The sequence below is a fragment of the Salmo trutta genome, chromosome 19 (assembly GCF_901001165.1).
Source record: "Salmo trutta chromosome 19, fSalTru1.1, whole genome shotgun sequence".
NCBI classification, from domain to species: Eukaryota; Metazoa; Chordata; class Actinopteri; order Salmoniformes; family Salmonidae; genus Salmo; species Salmo trutta.
In genome coordinates, this window is record NC_042975.1 from 32,207,674 (window position 1) to 32,230,173 (window position 22,500).

Genomic DNA, 22,500 nt, shown 5'->3' on the forward strand with positions numbered 1-22,500 from the left:
TGCTACAGGACTATTTTGTTAGCACAGACTGGAATATGTTCCTGGGATTCATCCAAAGGCATTAAGGAGTATACCACCTCAGTCACCGACTTCATCAATAAGTGCATCAACGACGTCATCCCCACAGTGACCGTACATACATATCCCAACCAGAAGCGATGGATTCCAGGCAACATCCACACCGAGCTAATGGCTAGAGCTGCCGCTTTCAAGAAATCCCGATATGCCCTCAGACGAAACATCAAACAGGCAAAGTGTCAATAAAGGACTAAGATTGAATCCTACTACACCGGCTCTGACGCTCGTCGGATGTGGCAGGGTTTGAAAACTATTACGGACTACAAAGGGAAACCCAGCCGCGAGCTGCCCAGTGACACAAGCCTACCAGACGAGCTAAATGCCTTTTATACTCACTTTGAGGCAAGCAACACTGAAGCATGCATGAGCGACCAGCTGTTCCGGATGACTGTTTGATCACACTCTCTGTAGCCAATATGAGCAAGTCTTTTAAACAGGTCAACATTCACAAAGCCGCGGGGCTAGATGGATTACCAGGATGTGTACTCAAAGCATGCACGGACCGACTGGCAAGTTTCTTCACTGACATTTTCAGAGTCTGAAATACCAACATGTTTATAACAGACCACCATAGTCCCTGTGCCCAAGAATGCAAAGGTAGTCTGCCTAAATGATTACCACCCCGTAGCACTCATGCTGGTAACTATGAAGTGCTTTGAAATTCTGCTTATGGCTGACATCAACACCATCATGCCGGAAACCCTAGACCCACTCCAATTCGCATACCACACAATCTTAATTTCACTCCACAGTGCCCTTTCCCACCTGGACAAAAGGAACACCTATGTGAGAATGCTGTTCATTGACTACAGGACAGCGTTCAACACCATAGCACCCACAAAGCTCATCCTTAAGCTAAGGACCCTGGGACAAAAACCTCCCTCTGCAACTGGATGACAGGCAAACCCCAGGTGGTAAGGGTAGGTAACAACACATCTACCATTGCTGATCCTCAGGGGTGTGTACTTAGTCCCCTCATGTACTCCCTGTTCACCCATGACTGCATGGCCAAGCACAACTCTAACACCATCATTACGTTTGCTGACGACAGTGGTAGACGTGATCACTGACAATGACGAAACATCCTATAGGGAGGAGGTCAGAGATCTGGCATTGTGGTACCAGGACAACAACCTCTCCCTTAATGTGAGAAAGACAAAGGAGCTGATCGTGGACCACAGGAAAAGGAGGGCTGAACAGGCCCCCATTAACATCGGCGGGGCTGAAGTCGAGAGCAGGTCGAGAGTTTCAAGTTCCTTAGTGTCCACATCACCAATGAACTATCATGGTCCAAACACACCAAGACAGTTGTGAAGAGGGCACGACAACATAGTTTCCCCCTCAGGAAGCTGAAATGATTTGGCATGGGTCCCAGATCCTCAAAAAAGTCTACAGATGCACCATCGAGAGCATCCTGACCGGTTGCATCACCGCCTGGTTGTCAGGTATGCGTAAGTGGCTGCAAGGGAGTCAGGCGCAGGAGAGCAGGTATTTGGTAGCACACGGAGCCTTTTATTCAGGCCAACCAAAAGCACACGGCACAATGAACACGAAATACAAAATGGGTATACATAACCCTGCGCAACCAGACTAACGTGCGCATACATCAACACAGATAAACAATACCACACAAAGACATGGGGGAAACAGAGAGTTAAATACACAACACATACAGAGGGACAATGAGAACCAGGTGTGTGGAAAAACGAGACAAAACAAATGGAAAATGAAAAATGGATCGGCAATGGCTAGAAGGCCGGTGACGTCGACCGCCGAACACCGCCCGAACAAGGAGAGGCATCGACTTCGGCAGAAGTCGTGACACTGGTAAGGCAACTGCTCGGCATCTGACCGTGAGGCGCTACAGAGGGTAGTGCATACGGCCCAGTACATTACTAGGGCCAAGCTTCCTGACATCCAGGACCTATACACAAGGCGGTGTCAGAGGAAGGGCCAAAAAATTGTCAAAGACTCCAGTCACCCAAGTCATAGACTGTTCTCTCTGCTACCACACGGAAAGCTGTACTGGAGCGCCAAATCCAGGACCAAAAGGCTCCTTAACAGCTTCTACCCCCAAGCCATAAGACTGCTGAACAATTAATCAAATGGCCACCCGGACTATTTACATTGAACCCCCCCACCTTCTGTTTTTTCACTGCTGCTACTTGCTGCTTATTATCTATACATAGTCACTTTACAAATGACCTCGACTAACCTATACCCCCGCACATTAACTCGGTACCGGTACCCCCTGTATATAGCCTGGTTATTGTTATGTAACTTTCTTGTGTTACTTTTTGATTATATTTTTTTTACTTTAGATTATTTTGTAAATATTTTCTTAACCCTATTTATTGAACAGCATTGTTGCTAAAGGGCTTGTAAGTAAGCATTTCACGGTAAGGTCTACGCCCGTTGTATTCAGTGCATGCGACAAATAACATTCGATTTGATTTTTTCATCTTTGGGATGCATTGTTGGGACATGCAGGCTGCACAGAATCATTTCAGATTGCCTAGATTTTAAAAGGACTGCTGCAGTCTAAGCATAGCTCTTTGTTCAGCTTCAGTACTTTTGTTTTTGTACCGTGAGGGTAGTTCTATTATCTTTACGGTGCCTTAAAAAAATCCTCTGACAGTCACTGGCTGAACACAAATAATGATGTGGTCCAGCTATCCAGTCAGGTTCCATCTGTAATTTGTAGTCAAGAAGCTTCATATCGCATTTCTAGGAGAGCTTGGATAAAAATACTGTTTTTCTGAATAGGCTTCATTTATACATTGTACATAGGTCCAGGAGGATAATTGCATTAACTGAAGCAAATATGTGTTACTTGGCTGAATTGGGAGAACATCCTTCATTCTAATGAATAACACTTCCATCTCTAACCATGCAGGCATTCAGAGATAAGGTTTCGTCATACACAAATTAGAGACAGACCAGAGGCTTTAGCATCAAATGAAAGCAGGCTGAATGAAGCTGCTTTGAGCAGTTCACCTTCAGCACTGTCTGTCACTCCTCAGACACCCAGCCTGGTCCCCAACAGCAAGGTCAACAACAGTGTGTGTGTGTGTGTGTGTGTGTGTGTGAGTGTGAGTGTGAGTGTGAGTGTGAGTGTGAGTGTGTGTGTGTGTGTGTGTGTGTGTGTGTGTGTGTGTGTGTGTGTGTGTGTGTGTGTGTTGGAGATGAACCCAGAGCTGACCTGCTTCTTTCTATCTCAGGACTCCTGCTTGTCACAGTGCAGCCATTTCATGCCATGTAAGGAGGACTGAGGAGGTCTCTCTCTGCCCTGGGCTGGTCCCCACTGGCTGCAGAACAATACTAACACAGCACAGCAGCAGTGGACCGCACCACTATGGCCAGCTGCCAGACGTGCTGCTCTCTTCTCACACCACCCTCTCCTGTCAGGTGATGTTCAGAGAGTCAATTCTCAGCCCTAAGGGTTAGTCATGTCTGCTTTGTTAGTAAATTCAGTAAGGAAGTATTCTAATATAATTCACAGCTGTCAGTGGGTGATGTTTTTTCTTCTTCTATTTACCAGACTAGAGGTACTGTGTTTTGCAGTAAGGCTTGGACATAACAACAATGGAGTGTGATCTGTTAGTCATGGGACTGTACTTTTTCTGAATTCAGCAGTGTGATGTTGCAGAGAGGACTGAAAACAGACAAGCAATAACAGTGGTACTGATGCATCTGAAACAACAAAGGCAAAACACCCTCAAGGTGTAATTCAAACACTCAAATTATCTGTGGCACTCACTCCGTAAAGAACTCTAATGGGATGTGGCAAATGACTAAACAAACTACCCACCGTCTTGGTTCACAGAGCATAACTACTGAATAAACCCCCAAAAAACATTGCACTGCCTCTGCCCCAAGCCGTGTCTGTGTAAACGGCATGTCTCTGGCAGGGGCTTCCTTAGTACTCGGCTCACCGAGCCAGACAGAGACAAGGCAGGTCTCCATCATTACTCATGCACAGGTCAAAACACTGGGACAGAGTAACAGATTTATTTTAACAGGGACGTTCATCCTACCTCAGCACACATTTTATATTAAACATTATGTATAAGTGTTACATTATTTCTGTGCTCAATGCCGTTATATCCATGGTACTTTATTGAGGCACATGATTCAAAGTTTTTAATAGGAAACAGTGGTTAGAATACCTTGGTAAGAATATATTGGATGTCTGATGATAATGAATGATAGCCTACATCAAGAATATTTTACTTACTTCTCTCATCAATATACAACTACCTCCTCACAGGATTAAGAAATGAAAGGCACCGGGGCTTTGTTTTTTTGTAAACAAATCCAAGCACAAAGATACAATTCGGTGCGTGGTAAATTTACTGTTGAAGAAAAAAACATTTTATAATAAAGCCATAATAACATTTATTATGTGGTATAGACTACAGTTGAGCAGTGGCGTTTTTAGGATTTCCACACATGTCATAAATCCATACTGCAGAGCTATCCCTGTCCTCTGCCTAGCCTTGATTGTATTGCTGTTGATGATATCTGGAAATATGCATGTACACCCTGACCCATCTACAGTTGCTAGCCCCAATTCTGACTTGTGCTCTGATATCTGTTTCACTGATTTCTGCTCTCGTAAATGTCTGGGTTTTCTGCACGTTAACACAAGAAGCTTATTACCTAAAATGGATAAATTGAAAGTGTGGGTTCACAGCTCCAATCCAGATGTGTTGGTCATTACTGAGACGTGGTTAAGGAAGACTGTTTTAAATACTGATGTTAACCTTTCTGGTTATAACCTTTTTCGGCAAGACCGATCTTCCAAAGGTGAGGGAGTGGCAATCTTTACCAAGGAACACCTTCAGTGCTCAGTTGTCTCCTCCAAGTCTGTCCCCAAACAATTTGATTTGCTGGTTTTAAGCATTAAACTTTCAAATAGCTCTTTGTTGACTCTTTCTGGGTGTTATCGTCCTCCATCAGCACCGGCCTGTACCCTACCTGCCCAAAGCTCTCTCCTGGCCCCTTACACTAAGTCTGAATTTGTCCTACTAGGTGACCTAAACTGGAACATGCTTAAACCACCTGACCAAGTCCTAAAGCAATGGGACTCCCTAAATCTTTCTCAGATTATCACCAATCCACAAAGTCTGACTCCAAACACCCAGAAAAGGATACTCTCCTCGATGTTATCTTCACAAATAATCCTGATAGGTATCAGTCTGGTGTTTTCTGTAATGACCTTAGTGATCACTGTTTTACAGCCTGTGTTCCTAATGCCTGCTCAGTGAAACGACCTGTCCTGTCCTGTTTGTCATAGACCCTAGCTAAAAAACTTTAATGAGCAAGCTTTCCTTCATGAACTGGCCTCTGTAAGATGGTATAGAATCAGCTTGATTCCCTCTGTCGAAGACGCTTGGACCTTCTGTTTTTATATTTTCAGTGGTATTGTTAACAAACACGCTACCATAAAGAAAATGAGAATTAAAAACAGGTTCAGCCCCTGGTTCGACCGTGATCTTGCAGAGTTACTCCACCTCAAGAATTGCATTTGGCGAAAGGCTTGGCACACGCATACTCAGGCTGACTGGCTATCGTTCAGGCAAATGAGAAATAAGTGCACTCAGGCTATCTGAAAGGCCAAAGTTAGTTACTTTAAGGAGCAGTTCTCTCTCTGTGGGTCTAACCCCAACAAGTTCTGGAAAACGGTTAAAGACCTGGAGAATAAACCCTCCTCCTCACAGCTGCCCATGTCCCTTAATGTTGATGATGTGGTTGTTACTGACAAGAAGCACTTGGCTGAGCTTTTTAATCACCACTTCATTAAGTCAGGATTCCTATTTGACTCAGCCATGCCTCCTTGCCCGTCCAACATTTCCTCATCTCCCACGCCTTCTAATGCGACTATCCCCGATGCTCCTTCCTCATTTTCCCTGTCCCGCTACAAAGTTTCTCCCTGCAGGCGGTCACTGAGTCCGAGGTGCTAAAGGATCTCCTTAAACTTGACCCCAAAAAAACATTGGGGTCGGATGGTTTAGACCCTTTCTTCTTTAACCAGTTGAGTATAGGGGGCAGTATTTTCACAGCCGGATAAAAAACGTATCCAAATTAAACTGCCTCTTACTCAGACTCAGAAGGTAGGATATGCATATTATTAGTAGATTTGGATAGAAAACACTCTGAAGTTTCTAGAACTGTTTGAATGATGTCTGTGAGTATAACAGAACTCATATCGCAGGCAAAAACCTCAGAAAAATCCAACCAGGAAGTTTGACCTCACATGGTTGTAGTCATTTCAAATGATGTTTTATCTAAACTACAGTGTCTGTGATGTCATATTGCACTTCCTAAGGCTTCCACTAGATGTCAACAGTCATTAGAACCTTGTTTGAGGCTTCTACAATGCAATTTGATTGAATAATACCCGGAACAGTAAGTGGTCGACCTGGTGTCATTGACTTACCTCGTGCGCACTCACGCAGGGCTAGCCATTTTTATTTTTCTTCTGTAATGAATCTGCTATTGTCCGGTTGGAATATTATTGAAATTCTACATTAAAAACACCCTAAAGATTGATTGAGAACATGGTTTGACATGTTTCTACAAACGCTGAGGGAACTTTATAACTTTTCGTCGACGGTGGATAGATGCATTTTGGAATGGTGATCTGGACGCGCCATCAAAACGGATTTATTTCAACATAAATTATGGACTTTATCGAACAAATGAACATTTCTTGTGGAAGTGGGAGACCTTCCGAGTGCATTCAGCCGAAGATCTGAAAAGGTAAGATAATATTTGTAACATATTTCAGCGTTTTGTGGATGCTGTGGCTGGACGGCTAACTGAATAGCTTGGGGCTCAGTACTCAGAATATTGAACAATGTGCTTTCTCCGTAAAGTTATTTTGAAATCTGACAAAGCGTTTGCATAAAGGAATAGTTCATCTATACTTCTTTAATTAATTGTTATATATTTTGTCAACGATTATGATGAGTATTTCTGTAAATTATGGTGCACATTCACTGGAAATTTTGGGGTGAATACATTTTCTGAACGTCACGCGCCAATGTAAAATGGGGTTTTTGGATATAAATATGAACTTGATGGAACAAAAAAATGCATGTATTGTCTAACATAATGTCCTAGGAGTGTCATCTGATGAAGATCGTCAAAGGTTAGTGCATCGTTTTAGCTGGTTTTGTGCTTTTTGGACGGCTACACTTGCTTGGAAAATGGCTGTCCTTGCTAGGAAAATGGCTGTGTTGTTGTTTTTTTGCTGTGGTGGTATCCTAACATAATCTAATGTTTTGCTTTCGCTGTAAAGCCTTTTTGAAATCGGACAACGTGGTTGGATTCAGGAGAAGTGTATCTTTAAAATGGTGTAAAATAGTCGTATGTTTGAGAAAATTGAATTGTGGTATTTTAGTTGTTTTTGTATTTCGCGCCATGCGATCCCATTGGCTGTTGGCTAGGGGTTCCGCTGGAGGAACAGCGTTCCGCTAGTGGAATGCCTAGATGTAAGAAGTTAAGGTTGCTGCCCCTATTATCGCCAAGCCTATCTCTGACATTTTTAACCTGTCTCTCCTCTCTGGGGAAATTCCCATTGCTTGGACGGCCGCCACGGTTCATCCTTAATTTAAAGGGGGAGATCAAGCTGATCCTAACTGTTATAGGCCTATTTCTATTTTGCCCTGTTTAACAAAAGTGGTGGAAAAACTGGTCAATAATCAACTGACTGGCTTTCTTGATATCTATAGTATTCTCTCTGGTATGGAATCTGGTTACCGCTCAGGTTATGGATGTGTCACTGCAACCTTAAAGGTCCTCAATGATGCCACCACTGCCCTTAATTTTAAGCAATATTGTGCTGCTATTTTTATTGACGTGGCCAAAGCTTTTGGCACGGTAGACCATTCCATTCTTGTGGGCAGGCTAAGGAGTATTGGTGTCTCTGAGGGGTCTTTGGCCTGGTTTGCTAACTACCTCTCTCAAAGAGTGCAGTGTATAAAATCAGAACATCTGCCGTCTCAGCCACTGCCTGTCACCAAGGGTGTACCCCAAAACTCGATCCTAGGCCACAAGCTCTTCTCAATTTACATCAATAACATAGCTCAGGCAGTAGGATACAGAAAATAAGTTCATATTCATTTTTAAACAACACAATAGTAATGTTTTAACTTAGGAAGAGTTCAGAAATCAATATTTGGAGGAACAACCCTGATTTTCAATCACAGCTTTCATGCGTCTTGGCATGCCCTCCATCAGTCTTTCACATTGATGTTGGGTGACTTTATGCCACTCCTGGCGCAAAAATGTAAGCAGTTCGGCTTTGTTTGATGGCTTGTGACCATCCATCTTCCTCTTGATCACATTCCAGAGGTTTTCAATGGGGTTCAGGTTTCGAGATTGGGCTGGCCATGACAGGGTCTTGATCTGGTGGTCGTCCATCCACACCTTGATTGACCTGGCTGTGTGGCATGGAGCATTGTCCTACTGGAAAAACCAATCCTCATAGTTGGGGAACATTGTCAGAGCAGAAGGAAGCAAGTTTTCTTCCAGGACAACCTTGTACGTGGCTTGATTCATGCGTCCTTCACAAAGACAAATCTGCCCAATTCCAGCCTTGCTGAAGCACCCCCAGATCATCACCGATCCTCCACCAAATTTCACAGTGGGTGCGAGACACTGTGGCTTGTAGGCCTCTCCAGGTCTCGCACCCACTGTGAAAAATGGTGGAGGATCGCATGAAAGCTGTGATTGAAAATCAGGGTTATTCAACCAAATATTGATTTTTGAACTCTTCCTAAGTTAAAACATTAGTATTGTGTTGTTTAAAAATTAATATGAACACTGCATATGTCACGGTTGTCGTAGGAAGGAGCGGACCAAAGTGCAGCGTGTGTGTTGTTCCACATTTTATTTTCACTGTGAAACTATGCAATACATACACATAAACTAAAGAACAAAAACAACAAACCGTGACGCAGAGTTGAAACATACACAAACTCAAAAACAATCTCCTACAAACCCAGGTGGAAAAAACACCTACTTAAGTATGATCTCCAATTAGAGACAACGAGGACCAGCTGCCTCTAATTGGAGATCATCCCAAACAAATCCTAACATAGAAATACAAAACTAGAACATGACAACATAGAAAAACTAAACTAGAAAACCCCCCTGTCACGCCCGACCTCCTCTACCATAGAAAATAACAGCTTTCTATGGTCAGGACGTGACAGTACCCCCCCCCCCCCAAAGGTGCGCACCAAAAAAAATTTAAATACAAAAAACAGGGAGGGTTAAGGAGGGTGACAAATGTCTATGGCGGCTCTGGTGCAGTAAGCAGAACCTTCTCATCCCGCGGATCCTCCAACAGAGGAGGTGGCTCCAGTTCGGGGTGAAATCCCCGCTCTGCCCGCTGATCCCTCTGCTTTTGTGCCACTGGACCCTGGATCGTCATCGGAAGAACCGGACCGTAGATCGTCATCGGAGGAACCGGACCGTAGATCATCGCCGGAGGCTCTGTACTGCAGACCGCCGCCGGAGGTTCTGGACTGCAGACCGCCGCCGGAGGCTCTGGACTGCAGACCGCCGCCGGAGGCTCTGGACTGCAGAATGCCGCCGGAGACTCTGGACTGCAGACCGCCGCAGGAGACCTTGGACTGCGGACCGTCGCTGAAGGTTCCGGTCTGCGGACCGTCTCAGGAGGTTCCCGGACTGCGGGCCGTCTCAGGGGGTTCCGGACTGCGGGCCGTCTCAGGAGGATCCGGACTGCGGGCCGTCTCAGGAGGATCCGGACTGCGGGCCGTCTCAGGAGGTTCCGGACTGCGGGCCGTCTCAGGGGGTTCCGGACTGCGGGCCGTCTCAGGGGGTTCCGGACTGCGGGCCGTCTCAGGAGGTTCCTGACTGCGGGCCGTCTCAGGAGGTTCCGGACTGCGGACCGTCTCAGGAGGTTCCGGACTGCGGGCCGTCTCAGGAGGTTCCGGACTGCGGACCGTCTCAGGAGGTTCCGGACTGTAAGCCGTCTCAGGAGGTTCCGGACTGTAAGCCGTCTCAGGAGGTTCCGGACTGTAGGCCGTCTCAGGAGGTTCCGGACTGTAGGCCATCTCAGGAGGTTCCGGACTGGGGACCGTCGCTGCAGGCTCCATGCCATGGATCATCACTGCAGGCTCCGCGCCATGGATCCCCACTGGAGGCTTTGTGCCATGGATCATCACTGGAGGCTCCGGGCCATGGATTATCACTGGAGGCTTTGTGCCATGGATCATCACTTCAGGCTCCGGGCCATGGATCATCACTGGAGGCGTCGGACCATGGATCATCACTGGAGGCTTCTTACGTGGAGCCGGAACAGGTCTCACCGGACTAGGGAACGTCACTGGAGGCTCCGGACAGGGGAACGTCGCCGGAAGCTCTGGACTGGGAACTGTCGCCGGAAGCTCTGGACTGGGAAGGCGCACTGGAGGCCTGATGCGTGGGGCTGGCAGAGGTGACGCCAGACTGGTAACACGCACCTCAGGGCAAGTGCGAGGAGCAGGCACAGGGCGTACCAGGCTGGATAGACTCACTGGAGGCCTGGTACGTGGGGCAGGCACAGAGCGCACCAGGCTTTGAATGCGCACTGGCGATATAGTGCGTATCACCGCATAACACGGTGCTTGCTCATTCACTCGCTCCCCACTGTAAGCACGAGGAGTTGGCTCAGGTCTCCAACCTGACTCTGCCAATCTCCCCGTGTGCCCCCCCAAAAGAATTTGGGGGCTGCCTCTCGTGCTTCCCTTGTTGCCGTGCTCTCGCTGCCTCCACCTGTTCCCATGGGAGGCGCTTTTCTCCTGCCCCTAATTCCTCCAAAGCCCTGGATATACTCCTCCTTATCTCCTCAATAGTCCACTGGTCCATTCCACGCTGCTTGGTCCTTTGGTGGTGGGAGATTCTGTCACGGTTGTCGTACGAAGGAGCGGACCAAAGTGCAGTGTGTGTGTTGTTCCACATTTTATTTTCACTGTGAAACTATGCAATGCATACACATAAACTAAAGAACAAAAACAACAAACCGTGACGCAGAGTTGAAACATACACAAACTCAAAAACATTCTCCCACAAACCCAGGTGGAAAAAACACCTACTTAAGTATGATCTCCAATTAGAGACAATGAGGACCAGCTGCCTCTAATTGGAGATCATCCCAAACAAAACCCAACATAGAAATACAAAACTAGAACATGACAACATAGAAAAACTAAACTAGAAAACCCTCCTGTCACGCCCCGACCTCCTCTACCATAGAAAATAACAGCTTTCTATGGTCAGGACGTAACAGCATCTTTTTTGTTATTTTGACCAGTTGTCATTTTCTGCAAACAAATGCTCTAAATGACAATATTTTTATTTGGAATTTGGTAGAAATTTTGTCAGTAGTTTATAGAATAAAACAAAAATGTTCATTTTACCCAAACACATACCTATAAATAGTAAAACCAGAGAAACTGATAATTTTGTAGTGGTCTCTTAATTTCTTCCAGAGCTGTATATACAGTACCAGTCAAAAGTTTGGACACACCTACTCATTCCATGGTTTTTCTTAGTTTTTCTATTTTCTACATTGTAGAATAATAATGAAGACATCAAAACTATGAAATAACACATATGGAATCATGTAGTAACCAAAAATGTGTTAAACATATAAAGTCTTAAAGTAATGATGGACTGTCGATTCTCTTTGTTTATTTGAGCTGTTCTTGCCATAATATGGACTTGGTCTTTTACCAAATAGGGATATCTTCTGTATACCAACCTTGTAACAACACAACTGATTGGCTCAAACGCATTAAGAAGGAAAGAAATTCCACAAATGAACTTTTAACAAGGCACACCTGTTAATTGGAATGGATTCCAGGTGACTACCTCATGAAGCTGGTTGAAAGAATGCCAAGAGTGTGCAAAGCTGTGATCAGGGCAAAGAGTGGCTACTTTGAAGAATCTCAAATATAAAATATATTTTGATTTGTTAAACCCATTTTTGGTTCTTACATGATTCCATATGTTATTTCACAGTTGTGATGTCTTCACTATTATTCTACAATGTAGAAAATTGTAAAAAATAAAGAAAAACCCTTGAATGAGTAGGTGTGCCCAAACTTTTGACTGGTACTGAGATATATATTATAGGCTACAGTAGGCTACTACAATAAATAAACTTTCCAGTGACACACGGACTTACTAAATGATGAAGATGAAGCCATAGGCTACTCACCGGTGATGGCCGATGTGCTCGTCGTTGATAATCTCAAGATAAACTTTGTAAAACAGTGCTGCTGCTGTTCACTCAAAATTGGGAGTTGTTGAGAATGTATTTCTCTATTGGTTCTACAGAGAGATTAGTCTTCTGTTTTCAGCAGTGGGCATTTGCTTTCCAAATTATATGTTTTTATTCACAATTGTATTTAGAAATTTGCAAAATGCGAACTGACAGCCTCAACCAACTAAAGTAAAATAATCCATAGTTCCCATTCAAGTCAGGACTGGCAGCCATCACTAGTGTACCCATTAACAGTCAAATTGACGGTAAGAGGTTCCAAAACCCTTCTATGGATTATGTCTATGGCCACAACACATTTGGTGCACAGAGGAATACCGATAACTGACAAAATAAAGACAACACTTGAGTAAATGAGGGATACAAATGATATGTTTTGGTGTGGGGTAAATTTTCCTGGCATTGTTTAGGTCTACTTGTAGAATCTATGACAAGGCACATTGAAGCTGTTCTGGCAGCTTGGTGGCCCAACACCCTTTAAGACACTTTATGTTGGTGTTTTCTTTATTTGGGCAGTTAGGCCTACTTGTATGTGCTTGTGATAAAACATACTCTGCGGCTAAATTATGCTCTCTGGTGTACTTTGAACATTGAGAGTGGGCCCTAGTGCCTCATTATCTTAAAGTTGATCTCACTAAGTGTGTACATGATACCAGTGGTGTAAAGTACTTAAGTAAAAAATACTTTAAAGTACTACTTAAGTCGTTTTTGGGGGTATCTGTACTTCACTACTTACATTTTTGACAACTTTTACTTTTACTCCACTACATTCTTAAAGAAAATAATATACTTTTTACACATTTTCCCTGACACACAAAAGTACTCGTTACATTTTGAATGCTTAACAGGACAGGAAAATGGTCCAATTCACACACTTATCAAGAGAACATCCCTGGTCATCAATAATGTCTTGGTCATCCCTACTGCCTTGGTCATTCCTACTGCCCCTGATCTGGCGGACTCACTAAACACAAATGCTTTGTTTGTAAATGATGTCTATGGAGTGTGCCCCTGGCTGGCAGTAAAAAAAAAATGTCATTGTGCCATCTGGTTTGCTTAAAATAAAGAATGTGAAATGATTTATACTTTTACTATTGATACTAAGTATATTTTAGCAATAACATTTACTTTTAATAATTAAGTATATTTAAAACCAAATACTTTTACACTTTTACTCAAGTAGTATTTTACTGGGTGGCTCACTTTTACATGAGTCATTTTATATTAAGGTATCTTTACTTTTACTCAAGTATGACAATTGGGTACTTTTTCCACCACTGCATGATACAATGTGTGGATTTGTGTTTCATCTGTCAATAGAATTTACAACTTACTTGTATGAGCTGCCAATTGTTACTTCCTGTTTTAACTGCCTGTTTAGCGCATCTAACGCCGCCCTGCCTCTGGCCCCTGCCGCGTCTTCTCGCTCCACTTTGATGCTAACTTCCTTTTCACCATCCTTCTCTGCAGTTTGGTTATTTTTACTCCCTCCCAGAATTTCTTTCTCTTGCACTTTGTCAGCAATTTCGCTTTTCTCCACCCCACTGTCAACTTCCGCGTGTGCATGGTAGTGTTTGGACCTATCCTGGACACAGTCACCGCCGATGGAGATGGAGGGATTGGGCCTGGCAATCCAAGGATGGTCGTCCCTTTTCGGAATGGGCCATGGCTTGAAATCCTTCTGATATTGTGTCTTGTTGTTAAAAGGGGTCTCGGGAGTGTGATATTCATTCTTAGGTTTACAGCTTGGCTCAGGGCGCACGTTCCAGTGCTTAAAGTCTTGGCGCATTACAGAACCACATGCGCGCTCCTCAGACACAGCGGTTCCCGTTGCGGGGTGCTCACAAGCCGCTACCGCCTTGTCCTCGTGAGCGGGTTGAGTTTCTATGGCGACCGCGCTTGCCTGTGCCTGGTGATGCGGTTGTTTTTGTTGGTGCTGCAGTTGAAGATGCTGCATCTCCGAGACGTCGTACCTGGTGAAAACCAATGGCACCGAAATGTCCCCCTTGTCCAGCTGGTTCCAGAAGCGGGCCATACAGCACGCCCTGGTGATGCAGGGCCACGCCATGATGTTGGCTTTAGCTCAGTTCCTGCGCCCGATACAATAGCACTCTCTGTCTCTCCTAGGCTCTTGATGGGCACCAGTGTTCTGTTAAAGGAACAAAATGAGGAACAAAATGTCCGAGTTGTTGAATGGATACGATGTTTAGGACTTATACATCCATGATGCAAATATTACGAATACAGAGATTGGATGCTTAATTAGCGTTATTACAACCTCCCCTCTCGTTGATGTTTTCCCTTTGCGCTGCTCTCAGCTCTGCTCGTTCTGTCCTGTCATGCACATTGCTCTATGATAGTGCACTGCAAGGAAAATCGGCCCCGCCTGCGCGCTCAGCATCCCCCCACGAGAGGATGCTCAGAATTGGAGCAGAGAAATATCACCTGGCATCGTCATTATCATGCAATGTCTGCAGTGGGAGGAGAGACGTTTTGATGCCTCAACCCATTCCATTAGTTTTATGTCGCCATACTTCTATATGATCCTGTGTTTATGTATTGCTAGTAATGAATAAAACATGAGAGGTTGATGGTTTGCTTTATAGCATATCAAATAGAAAATCAATTGAACAGTGGCCAATACTGCAATTGGATCTAGAAAGGTTTAGAGCAGAAATCAGAAATGCAGACATATTTCATGTGTGTATGTGTCATTGTATGGAGGCTTTGGAGTAAGTGATAGGAGAGAAGTTGGCTTTGTGATCAGGGGTCTTACAGATGGTGATTTCTGGTGATTTCTGCTCTGAAGTAGACAATGCCTACTCATTATACACAATCAAGAGTAGCGCCACACTGAGCATCTGAAAACGTTTGCACGTGAATGATGGGAAACACTAATGACTCATTCTGTATTAGTTCTCACTCTGTTATTACTGTAATTCTAGATGCATAAAACAAGTTATTTTAAGGTAAAGCAGCAAGATCATTCCTTCATTGCCTAGCAAAAATCCTGGAATCATTGATTAATACTCAGTTTAGACCCCCCATTGATCTTGTAAATATCTGGGCATCTGGATTGACGAAAAGAGATCTTTTAAAAAGCATGTTGACGAGTTAGTCAAAAAAAAAAAGAATTAAGTTGGACTTCTTCTGTAGGAATAGGGCTTGCCTTTCATGAAATAGTAGAAAACAGATCATTCAGTCTACATTTATTCCTGTTATAGATTATGGAGATATTATATACCTGAATGCAGCTACCAGTGTTTTGAAGCCTTTGGACACAATTTATCATAGCGCACTTCGTTTTATAACGTCTGACAGTTTTGACACTCCCCACTGCATCCTGGTTGGACCTTGCTACAAACACACAGGTCACTTCATAATTCTGTTTTTGTTATAAAGCCTTTCATAATAAACTACCAATTTACTTAACATCATTGTTGAAAAATAGAAACTGGGATTACAACACTTGGTCACAGGTTTGGTTAATGCTGGAGACTCCACGTGTATCCACAGAGTTGTTAAATCTGCCTTTTCCTATCAGGCCCCTATCATGTTGAATAATCTCCAAGTAACGTTTCATTTGGATATGTTGTTGTCTCTGGGTCAGTTTAGGAGAAAGGGATTTTCATATTTATAAATGTCTTTGTTTTGTTTGATTGTTTGTGTATATAATATTTGCTGTTTATTTAATTTTGTGTTTTAAATTGTTTATAATTTTATTTTCTTTATTGTTCCCAGGGCATATTTGCAAATGAGACCTAGGTCTCAATGTGTTTTTGTCCCTGGTTAAATAAAAGTTAATACATTTTCACTTTCAGGAAATCAGATTGCATAAAATTCTTTAAATTGCTTGTGAGAACATACAATTAAAGAATGGTATTTATAGGATAGGTTATTAGTGTCACTTTAAATAGATTCCCTCGAGGTTATGATAGATGCCAGATTTCCATCTGTTTACGGCCTAGTTAGATAGCCCCAAATAATCAATATGAAGTGAAAGGGAAAAGTCACAATCAGTAATAAACAATCTAAACCAGTTAATTAACACAAAAAGATTGATTACACTAGGGTCTTCTCAATCAGTATGTTGGCGTGTTCAGATATACATCACCCCTATTAACTTGTTAGATTTATTTAATATATATATTTTTTTATTTAACTAGGCAAGTCAGTTAAGAACAAATTCTTTTTACAATGACAGCCTACCCCATCCAAACCCGGATCACGCTGGGCCAATTGTACACCACCCTATGGGACTCCTAATCACAGCCAGTTGTGATACAGCCTGGAATCGAACCAGGGTCTGTAGTGACCCCTCCAATGTAGCGTTTTTTTACCCTTGTGACTGACGCCGTCTCTGTGTTGCCGGAGTCTCCCTCAACTCCTATTGTGGTGGCTAATTTCCGCATTACCAAATGAGGAGTTACAAACACACCAGTCCGAGTTAAACTACATCTTTAATACTTAAGATACTTTGCAAAAGTTCTTGACCTTCAATAATGCACTCTCTCGAATGAACCAGGAAGGTGATTACAGAATGGCTACAGGGATCTTTTATAGCAACGATACACCCCCTTCAACGTACATTGACAAACCACAGATACTTAGTAACAGTTCACAAAGGTTAAGTTTTGTATGACAGATATCCATAAAACACATCAGACAGTAACTGCTATGTCAACAGGATTAATTGTATAGCCCAGTATCTGGTCCCCTTAGAACTGTCCCTCCCTGGTACGGTATTGAACATAACTATTTCATCCAATGGCATATATCAATTGTCAACTCTAGATACTCCCATCTCAAGCAAACCCCCTCTTGACCCTACTCCTGGACAAGCTCACTGGGGAGTGAGCCTCTAGGCCATATATTATCACAGGATAAGTGCAAGATCTAAGAGAGGACATACAAGGGTCCATTTACTGCCATAATCCTCCCCACAATAAAGAAAAGGAGGGAGTGACTTGCTCACAGACATTGTGGAGACAAGTCATTGGTTCCCCATTAATCATGCCATCCCTTCACATGGTTTAAGAATAAGTAAAGACACATTCCCATGATGACAAGTCTGACCTCTCCCCTCTCTGGGCCCCAAGTGTCTGAGCCCCAGCTAAGGTAGACGTGCAACTGAAAAGACACCAGAGTCCAATGGACACTTTCTAATGACAAGTACCTCGAATAAGCATATTATACTAATAAAACATCTTAATTATCTATGTTACCCAACTAATTCTGATTCGTCCACGACACTATGAAAAGGACACGACATCATGAGGCCTCTGAAAGTGACCTGAGTTACTGCCCTAAGACAACAACAGGTAATGTTACTGCCCCATCAGCAACGTGCTGTTGGAACACAGGAGTGATGGTTGCTGATAATGGGCCTCTGTGCGCCTGTGTAGATATTCCACTGGAGATTGGCCGTTTCCAGCTACAGTGGACATTTGCAACATTAGCGGTGTCTGCACTGTATTTCTGATCAAATTGATGTTGTTTTGATGGACAGGGTGTGTGCTTTTCTTTCAAAGGCGAGCACATTTCTGAGTGAATCCAAACTTTTGAACAGTAGTGTAGATGTAAAAAAAAATATTTTCATGATACTTCAAGGGGTCTTAAAATTCTAAATCAAATAGCAAAAAGATCCTTGGTATGACATTCTTAAAACAATTCCATATAGCTTAGTAGAACCCCCCCCCCCCCCCCAACAGGGCTTAGACTGTTTAATGTGAAAAATATGGGGTTAAATACATGTTCAAAAAGAATAGCAGATCTTTCTTATACTTTATCTCAGATATAGGAAAGACACTTCAGAACAAACTTAATTTCGATTTTTTGGGGGGGGACTATCTTTTTTTCCATGTAGTGAATCTGTTTGTATGGTCTAATAGCAGAGAGGCCGAATAAAAATGTTCATCAAATATATTTTTTATATATTTTTTGATACTTCAAGGGTTCTTAAAATTCAAAAGCAAATAGCAAAATGATGCTTGGTATGACATCCTATTTCAATTAGATTAGCAGTCAAGTATATTTGATCAGACACACATCACACACACTTTATGTAACAATAACTTAATAATGTTTAATCTTGTCATTTATTGATTATTTTTCATTACAAAACAAAAAAATGCAGTTTGGGGCTGAACAGTTTCAATATTACCAAAACCGAAAAAAACATTTTTGTAAAACAATATGGACTTGTTTTGATATTGTTTAGCTATTTTAAAACTATAGCTACTAGACAGTACGTAAAATCAACTCCGATAACAAATGCTTGTATATTTTGAATTCGTTTTTTTTCTTGATTTGTTATTTTGATTTCCATCCATCTGTTTTGGGATAGTATTCTTATCCATACTATTGTTGTATTGTAAAATGTGATGTGGTGTACTTGCTGAAAAACACCCAGTGCCACTCGGTTTAAGGCACTGCATCTCAGTGCAAGAGGCATTACTACAGTCCCTGGTGTGAATCCAGGCTGTATCACATCCAGCTGTGATTGGGAGTCCCATAGGGCAGCACACAATTGGCCCAGTGTCTTCCGGGTTTGGCCAGGGTAGGCCATCATTGTAAATAAGAATTTGTTCTTTACTGACTTGCCTGGTTAAATATTATTTTTTTTAAAACCATAGGTAATATTTTTAATGTCACACTTCGCACTTAATGTCGCACTTCATTATTTATATTGAACATACTACATTCCGTCTTAAATTGTATTGTTTATTTACATATTAGGGTACCTGAGGATCGATTAGAAATGTTGTTTAACTTGTTTGGACAAAGTTTATTGGTAACTTTTGGGATTCCTTTGTATGCACGTTGAACAAGTGGAACGGGTGGATTACTGAATCAAACGCGCCAACTAAACTGACTTTTTTGGGATATAAAGAAGGGCTTTATCGAACAAAACGACCATTTGTTGTGTAGCTGGGACCCTTGGGATTGCAAACAGAGGAAGATCTTCAAAGGTAAGTGATTTATTTTATCGCTATTTCTGACTTTGTGACGCCTCTGCTGGTTTGGAAAATGTTTTTAATGCTTTTGTGTGTGGGGCACTGTCCTCAGATAATTGCATGGTATGCTTTCGCCATGAAGCCTTTTTGAAATCTGACAACGCGGTTGGATTATCAAGAAGTTAAGCTTTTAAATGATGTAAGATACTTGTATGTTCATGAATGTTTAATATTACAATTTTTGTATTTTGAATTTCGCGCTCTGCAATATCATCCGGATGTTGTCGAGGTGGGACGCTAGCGCTCCACCTATCCCAAATAAGTTTTTAAGTCATCCGTATTCTCCAGTAATACATTTGCAGACGCTATGGTTGTCACGACACCTACGGAAGGTGGCGCCCCTCCTCGCCCGGGCGGCGCTCGGCGGTCGTCATCGCCGGCCTACTAGCTACCATCGATTTATGTTTCACGTTCTGTTAGTTAGGCCTAGGTTAGTTGCGCACCTGTTTTGTGTTAGTTGTTAGTGGGGAAGGGTATTTAGGCTAGCTAGTTAGGTTTGTTGTTGGTGCGGGATTCTGTCACAACGGATGGCTTGTGGATTCAGGAGAGTCAGGCGCAGGAGACAGAATGATTCCGGGAATGAATTTAATAAAATATCCACACAGAAAATATGCAAAAGGTATGGATTGCAAGGTGTGCAGAAAGAAACGCACCACCCTTAAAAGAACGTAACCAGGGACGCAGCCCAAAACGAATAGCGTAACTCCAAAAGGCAAAATACAGGACCTCATAACAAAAACACACCCTGACAAACGAACAATCCCGCACAAACAACAAACCTAACTAGCTAGCCTAAATACCCTTCTCCACTAACAACTAACACAAAACAGGTGCGCAACTAACCTAGGCCTAACTAACAGAACGTCAAACATAAATCGATGGTAGCTAGTAGGCCGGCGACGACGACCAGCATCTCTAGCAGCCAGTGCCAGCGGGGTTAAACTCTCCCCTCCCAGGGAGTATGATGGCACGGCCGCTGGGTGTAAGGGGTTCTTACTCCAGCTGGAGTTGTACCTAGCGACCGTCCGTCCTCCTCCCTCGGAGGAGGAGAGTGTCAGCGTCCTCGTCTCGTGTCTCACGGGTAGAGCCCTGGTATGGGCCAACGCCGTCTGGGACAGTCCGGACTCAGCCAGGGACAACTACCCTGAGTTCACCCGTCGCTTCCGGGCAGTGTTCGATCATCCCCCGGAGGGGAGAGCGGCAGGGGAGCGGCTGTTCCACCTGAAACAGGAGACGAGGAGCAAGCAGGACTTTGCTATGGAGTTTCGGACCCTGGCTGCTGGAGCGGGGTGGAATGAGAGGGCCCTTATAGATCATTACAGGTGTAGTTTGAGGGAGGACGTCCGCCGGGAGTTAGCATGTAGGGACACTACTGTCTCTCTGGACCAGCTGATTGACTTGTCGATCCTTTTGGACAATCTGCTGGTGGCCCGCGGGCGTCAGAACCGGGCCCTGCTCATTCCACCTCCTAGCCCTCCTGCTCCCACGCCTATGGAGATAGAGGGGGCTGCCGCCAGGAAGGTCGGAGGGGGGGTCTCTCCTGTACTACCTGTGGTCGCAGAGGACACACTGTGGACCGGTGCTGGAGGAACTCACCCGGGAGTCTAGATGGCAGGCAGAGCACTTCTTTGACACCTCAAGTGAGTCAGCACCAGCCTCACCCAGACCCCTCTGTCAGTCACATGTATGCATTAATGTCCTTTCCCGCTTTTTCCCCTCACTCCCGGCTTAAGGCACTAGTCGATTCAGGCGCGGCCGGGAGTTTTATGGACCATGGGGTCGCAACTAAGTTAGGGATTCCCTTGGTTCAGCTGGGCCAACCCTTCCCCATGCACGCCTTAGATAGTCGACCACTAGGGTCCGGTCTGGTCAGGGAGGTTACCGTGCCTCTGGTAATGGTAATGCAGGGGGGTCATGAGGAGAGTATCAGTCTCCTCCTCATTGATTTCCTGGCGTTTCCGGTGGTACTAGGGATCCCCTGGCTAGCCACTCACAACCCTAAGATTTCGTGGAGACAGAGGGCTCTTAAGGGGTGGTCAAGGGAGTGCTTGGGCAGATGCATAGGGGTTTCCGTCGGTGCGACTACGGTGGAGAGTCCAGACCAAGTCTCTACCGTGCACATTCCCTCAGAGTATGCCGATTTGGCTATCGCCTTCAGTAAAACGAAGGCGACCCAATTACCACCTCATCGACGAGGAGACTGTGCGATAGATCTCCAGGTAGGCGCTGCACTTCCCCGTAGTCACGTGTATCCCTTGTCTCAGGAGGAGACGGTGGCTATGGAAACATACGGCACTGAGTCCTTGAGGCAGGGATACATTCAGCCATCTAACTCACCCGTCTCCTCGAGCTTCTTCTTTGTAAAGAAGAAGGAGGGGGGTCTGTGCCCGTGCATTGACTATAGAGGTCTAAATGCCATCACGGTGGGTTTCAGTTACCCGCTACCTCTCATCGCTTCAGCGATAGAGTCATTTCACTGGGGCGCACTTCTTCACAAAGTTAGATCTCAGGAGTGCATACAATCTGGTGCGTGTCCGAGGGGGAGACGAGTGGAAAACAGCATTTAGTACCACATCTGGCCATTATGAGTACCTCGTCATGCTGTATGGGTTAAAGAATGCTCCCGCCGTCTTTCAATCCTTTGTGAACGATGTTCTCTGGGACCTGCTCGGTCAGGGTGTGGTGGTGTACATCGATGATATTCTGATCTACTCCACTACACGTGCCGAGCATGTGTCTCTGGTTCGTAAAGTGCTTGAACGACTGGTGGAGCATGACCTATATGTCAAGGCCGAGAAATGTGAGTTTTCCAAACCACCCGTTTCTTTTCTGGGATATCGCATTTCCACGTCCGGGGTGGAGATGGAATGTGACCGCATTTCGGCCGTGCGTAATTGGCCGACTCCCACCACGGTGAGGGAGGTGCAGCGATTCTTGGGTTTTGCCAACTACTATCGGAGGTTTATCCATGGTTTTGGGCAGGTGGCGGCTCCCATTACCTCACTGATGAAGGGGGGCCCGGGACGGCTGCGGTGGTCGGCGGAGTCGGACAGGGCCTTTAGTCGGCTGAAGGCTCTGTTCACCGATGCGCCGGTGTTGGCGCAT

General features: G+C 44.3%; 1 protein-coding gene across 5 annotated transcripts in view; it reads right to left on the bottom strand.

Annotated features, from left to right (window-relative positions):
- Positions 1 to 15,125, bottom strand: part of LOC115154348 (microtubule-associated protein 6 homolog) — a 36,177-nt gene extending 21,052 nt beyond the window's left edge. For all 5 annotated transcript variants that reach the window (XR_003867873.1, XR_003867874.1, XM_029700496.1 and 2 more), the window contains exon 1: positions 13,714 to 15,125. Coding sequence is in view for 3 of the 5 variants with exons in the window: in XM_029700496.1 (XP_029556356.1) it covers positions 13,714 to 14,447 (734 nt within the window). In the remaining 2 variants the exon portion in view is untranslated. The remainder of the gene's footprint in view (positions 1 to 13,713) is intronic.
- Positions 15,126 to 22,500: the final 7,375 nt, after the last annotated feature.